Genomic DNA, 5639 nt, shown 5'->3' with positions numbered 1-5639 from the left:
GGGGGGGGGGGGGGGGGGGGGGGGGGGGGGGGGGGGGGGGGGGGGGGGGGGGGGGGGGGGGGGGGGGGGGGGGGGGGGGGGGGGGGGGGGGGGGGGGGGGGGGGGGGGGGGGGGGGGGGGGGGGGGGGGGGGGGGGGGGGGGGGGGGGGGGGGGGGGGGGGGGGGGGGGGGGGGGGGGGGGGGGGGGGGGGGGGGGGGGGGGGGGGGGGGGGGGGGGGGGGGGGGGGGGGGGGGGGGGGGGGGGGGGGGGGGGGGGGGGGGGGGGGGGGGGGGGGGGGGGGGGGGGGGGGGGGGGGGGGGGGGGGGGGGGGGGGGGGGGGGGGGGGGGGGGGGGGGGGGGGGGGGGGGGGGGGGGGGGGGGGGGGGGGGGGGGGGGGGGGGGGGGGGGGGGGGGGGGGGGGGGGGGGGGGGGGGGGGGGGGGGGGGGGGGGGGGGGGGGGGGGGGGGGGGGGGGGGGGGGGGGGGGGGGGGGGGGGGGGGGGGGGGGGGGGGGGGGGGGGGGGGGGGGGGGGGGGGGGGGGGGGGGGGGGGGGGGGGGGGGGGGGGGGGGGGGGGGGGGGGGGGGGGGGGGGGGGGGGGGGGGGGGGGGGGGGGGGGGGGGGGGGGGGGGGGGGGGGGGGGGGGGGGGGGGGGGGGGGGGGGGGGGGGGGGGGGGGGGGGGGGGGGGGGGGGGGGGGGGGGGGGGGGGGGGGGGGGGGGGGGGGGGGGGGGGGGGGGGGGGGGGGGGGGGGGGGGGGGGGGGGGGGGGGGGGGGGGGGGGGGGGGGGGGGGGGGGGGGGGGGGGGGGGGGGGGGGGGGGGGGGGGGGGGGGGGGGGGGGGGGGGGGGGGGGGGGGGGGGGGGGGGGGGGGGGGGGGGGGGGGGGGGGGGGGGGGGGGGGGGGGGGGGGGGGGGGGGGGGGGGGGGGGGGGGGGGGGGGGGGGGGGGGGGGGGGGGGGGGGGGGGGGGGGGGGGGGGGGGGGGGGGGGGGGGGGGGGGGGGGGGGGGGGGGGGGGGGGGGGGGGGGGGGGGGGGGGGGGGGGGGGGGGGGGGGGGGGGGGGGGGGGGGGGGGGGGGGGGGGGGGGGGGGGGGGGGGGGGGGGGGGGGGGGGGGGGGGGGGGGGGGGGGGGGGGGGGGGGGGGGGGGGGGGGGGGGGGGGGGGGGGGGGGGGGGGGGGGGGGGGGGGGGGGGGGGGGGGGGGGGGGGGGGGGGGGGGGGGGGGGGGGGGGGGGGGGGGGGGGGGGGGGGGGGGGGGGGGGGGGGGGGGGGGGGGGGGGGGGGGGGGGGGGGGGGGGGGGGGGGGGGGGGGGGGGGGGGGGGGGGGGGGGGGGGGGGGGGGGGGGGGGGGGGGGGGGGGGGGGGGGGGGGGGGGGGGGGGGGGGGGGGGGGGGGGGGGGGGGGGGGGGGGGGGGGGGAATGACCACACAACTGTTTTCCATTATAAAAATTTATCAAAGAGATCATCTGAGTTTTAGACGCTTGGTTTAGCAAAGGTAAAAGACTAAAAACAGAAAACAAAAACATTAAAACCAGGTTAACTCATTTTCAACCTTCTAAGAACCTAAATTAAATAAATCCTCTACTATTCTAGGTAAGAAACTGCTTTTCTAAATCAGGAAAGTTGATTTCTAAGCTACACTCTTACCTCACTGTCTTCTAGCCTTAAGAACAAAACCTCACTAATAGTGGCTCTTCTCAAAGTTGGTAGGTGGCACCCTAGCAGGCTGGACGCAGACTCTGCAGCAAAAGCAGGGTCTGGGATCCACAATGTGACCAACCATTCTGTATCCAATCAGGACACTTTTGAAAGTGAAAGGATGCCGTTCATTACTTGAGAATAAAAAATGCTGGGCATGGGAGCACAGGCCTCCAGTCCCAGCGACTCAGGAAGCTGAGGTAAGGAGGATTGCTGGGGCCCAGGAATTTGAGGTTAACCTGGACGACCCCCCAACCTGTCTCTAAAAAACAAGAGACTTATGGCCACCCTAGTGATAAGGCAATGTGGGAAACTACATTTCCCAGTATGCCCTGCCCTGGAAACCAAAAAGCCTGACTGGCACAAAGCACCCTGGGACCCGTGGTTAGCACCATATAAGCAATCCAGGGCTGGAATCTGACGTGAAGGTCTCCTGCTTCCATGGGACACTTAACCAGATACAGGACACAGAGCTGAGGTGAGATTTCAGTGGATATTAGGTCTGGGGAGGAGAGTGTCTCCCCAGCAAGTCCAGCTTCCACAGGTGTGAAGCGAGCGGAGGCAGGCATGGACCTGCTGCCCTGGTTCTCCTGGGTGCGGCCTGTCTCCCCACAGCTGCTAGTTTTTCGGGACATCCTGGGCCAGGTGTTGTTCCCACTCAACTTCAACCAGCTTGTACAGCTCCATGGTGGCCTGAGCGTCTTCCACAGAGGAATGGCCCTTCCCGACCTGAACAGGAGGAAGAGAAGAGCATGAGGCCACACAAACCCTGTTCTTCCTGGTGATCCTGCCCCCTGGCGGTGGCTCCATGCTGGTTTTCCTCCAGCAGGCTGGCTGCAAAGACACAACTCTGGGTCCCTACTCTTTATCTAATCTCAGGGCTTGAACTCCCAGGAAATTCTTTTCCCCACCTTTTGTGGTGCTGGGGATTGAACCGAGCGCCTTGTGCATACGAGGCAACCGCTCTACCAACTGAGCCATGTCCCTGTCCTCCCAGGAGGTTCTTGCTACCGTCACCTCAGTCACTTCTATGGCAGCGTGTGCACCTGTATCAGTCTAAGTTCTACAGAGAAGGACACGACCACCTGAAAGACGGGCCTTCTGAGACTCCCCCACTTCTCAGTCCCCCACCTGCTCTCTGTATGACCCGCCCACAGCTGCCTCCTGGGAGACCCCTCCTCAAATGCTAAGCACATGCAGCATGTGACAGTCCTTACATGGGCTTCATGTTCTTTATCTTTGATTTTCTTGGTCCTGGGGACTGAGCCCAGGGGTGCGCTACCACTGAGCCCACCTCCAGAACTTTTTATTTTTTTTGAGACGGGATCTCACTAAACTGCCAAGGCTGGCCTCGAACTTCCTCCTGCCTTAGCCTCCCAAGCAGATGGGGCCACACACATATGCTCCTTATTCTTTTAGACCACCGCCTGCTTCTTCTGTTTAGGGTTCTGTAGCCCCTTTGGACTTTCTTTTCCTTTTCCAAAGCACTACCTGGAACATTCTGTGAAGGAGGAATTATTATCCACAGGAATTACTATATCTGATGCACAGATAGAGAAACTACTAGGCCCCTGACCCCAAAAAGCTCTCCCCACAAGAGAAGCCATTTGGAACCCTACAGCCTGAGCACTTGTGGGGTCAGAGCCTGCAGAGAGGCAGCGATGAGTGCCTGCAGTGCACCCAAGGTGTGTGTGAAGGGGTGGCGCTGAAGGAGAGGTTACCTGTATGTCCCGGTGTAACAGCTGCTTGGTGAGGCGCTTCAGAGACATGGTGGCATTCTCCGGGCAGTTGGCCTTCCGGTTGAGGAGGGGGATTTGGGAGGTGTCTCGGGTGAGGGACTTGGGGTGAAAGTACTGCAGGGCTTTGAAGTCATTGTGGATGGCATGCCCTACCACTATCTTCCCCAAGAGTATCTTCAAGATCTGCAAGAGGAATGAAGGAGGGGGTGGGAAGAAACAAGACACAGCTGGAATCCTGCAGCCAGCAAGTCCAGCATGGCCACTGGCTCCTCTTTTTTTATTTTGCGGGGGGGGGGAGATACCAGTGATTGAATTCAGGGGCACTCGACCACTGAGCCACACCCCAGCCCAATTTTGTATTTTATCAGAGACAGGGTCTCACTGAGTTGCTTAGCACCTTGCTTCTGCTGAGGCTGGCTTTGAACTCGTGATCCTCCCATCTCAGCCTCGGAGGTGCTGGGATTACAGAAGAGTGCCACCATGCCCAGCAGTTCCTGTCCCCCCGCCCCCAATGTGACACTGGGGATTGAACCAGGGGCATTTTACCACCGAGTTACATCCCCAGCCCCTCTTCTTTATTTTGAAATAGGGTCTTGCTAAGTTGCCCAGGTTGGCTCAAACTTGGGATCCTCCTGCCTCAGCTTTCCCAAACTGCTAAGAAAACAGGCATGCGCCACTGTGCCCAGCTCCCTCTGGTTTCTTTTCACCAACAGCCTACCTCCCCATCCTTGAAATACTCTCTCCACATTTTCCTTCTTCTGAAATACACGTGGATGAGACCCACAAAGTCAAAGATGGGCTCCAGGGAGACTAGAGAAGCCCTCAGATTACAGGCAAATAAGTGAGTATGGTTGCTTTGGGGAGAAGGGTCTGGTTTTCATCACTCTCGCAGGAGTGATGAAACTGCCGAGGCTTAAGAACTGCCGAGCACAGGGAGGCACCCCTATAACCCCAACAACTTGGGAAGCTGAAGCAGGAGGATCACAAACTCAAGATCAGCCTAGGCAAGACTCTGTCTCAAAATATAAGAAAATAACAAAGAATGGGGATGTAGCTAAGTGGTAAAGTATCCCTGGCTTCAATTCCTAACACCCAAACAGACAAAACCACTATAAACTAAAACTAGTCTTGGAATCAAGTAACTTCTCACCATTTCATGGTCTTAAAGCATGAAGACATACTACCAAGGAGGACAATCAATGAATGCCTGCGGGCTCTGAAGGCCATTCCCCAAATGGCATTCCAAACAGACTGGGAACAAAAGCAATAGTCCTGCAGGGCCTTCTAAAAAGACCCCAATCAAAAAGGCCACACTCAGTGAGCATACCTTAGTTAATCCCAGCCTGGTCACGGGATAGTGCTTTATGATGAAAACCACAGGCAGCCCAATTAACTGAGCATTTAGTTGCTCATGGCAGCTTCCTGTCTACAACCACCTTTTTTCATGTCCTTCAACATAAGCTCTCATTAAAGGTGAGACAAATCTAAGACCCACCTTCTGTTTCTCCCAAGCCTTTACTCAACTGTGCCCCTGTGAAGAGGATGTCCTTTAATTCTTTCTCCCATGTCTTGTCTAATAACCAGCCGTCTGACCTCTGATGAACCTCCTCCAAGGACTCCTCTGGCATTTAAGGAATTATTGTAGCAGAGCAGGAACCTAAAACTGCAAAATGGACTCAGGGTGCCCTCTGGTGGACTCCTAAGCAGATTCAGCTTTCACTCTCCTCTTCCTTCACCGGCCCCAGCTCAATCTCCTTTTTTGTTTCCTATTGGCTCTCAAAATTTACCACAGGGAGCTGGGGTTGTGGCTCAGTAGTAGAGCGCTTGTCTGGCATGTGTAAAGCACTGGGTTCAATTCTCAGCACCGCAAATATAGGCCCATCAAAAAAAGATTGACCCCAGAGCCAGATGAGTGGGTTGGCTGAATGCATGAGAACTCCTGTGCACGGGCCTGTGTTTCTTATGCCTTTCACCATAGGCCGCCTGCCTCAGTTGTGCACCTGATGCCCTAGCTCTAACAGCTGTCTGCTCTCCCCTACCAGCACTTTATATAGTGTCCCAGGATATTTTTTTTTTAAAGGAATAAACTTGACTCGTTTTTATTAGAGAAGTGCTGAACACAAGTTATATTTTTTAAATGTTTCTAGTTGTAGGTGAACATACAGTGTCTTTATTTTTACGTGGTGCTGAGGATCAAATCCAGTGCCTCACACATGCAAGGCAAG

At 61.7% G+C, this 5639-nt stretch overlaps 1 protein-coding gene across 3 annotated transcripts in view; it reads right to left on the bottom strand.

The window, feature by feature from the left end:
* Positions 1-1410: 1410 nt before the first annotated feature.
* Isg20l2 (interferon stimulated exonuclease gene 20 like 2) overlaps positions 1411-5639 on the bottom strand; it is a 6931-nt gene continuing 2702 nt past the window's right edge. For 2 of the 3 annotated variants that reach the window (XM_015502718.2, XM_048814691.1), the window contains exons 3-4: positions 3397-3597; positions 1411-2404 (exon numbers count right to left, since the gene is read on the bottom strand). In XM_015502718.2, the coding sequence (XP_015358204.1) occupies positions 2294-2404; positions 3397-3597 (312 nt within the window). In that variant the 3' untranslated portion in view covers positions 1411-2293. The remainder of the gene's footprint in view (positions 2405-3396; positions 3598-5639) is intronic. The other variant, XM_048814692.1, reaches the window with a different exon arrangement.

This window comes from Marmota marmota, unplaced genomic scaffold (assembly GCF_001458135.2).
Source record: "Marmota marmota marmota unplaced genomic scaffold, marMar, whole genome shotgun sequence".
NCBI classification, from domain to species: Eukaryota; Metazoa; Chordata; class Mammalia; order Rodentia; family Sciuridae; genus Marmota; species Marmota marmota.
Note: the sequence above shows the minus strand (reverse complement) of the source record. Positions and strands in the feature narration are given on the sequence as shown.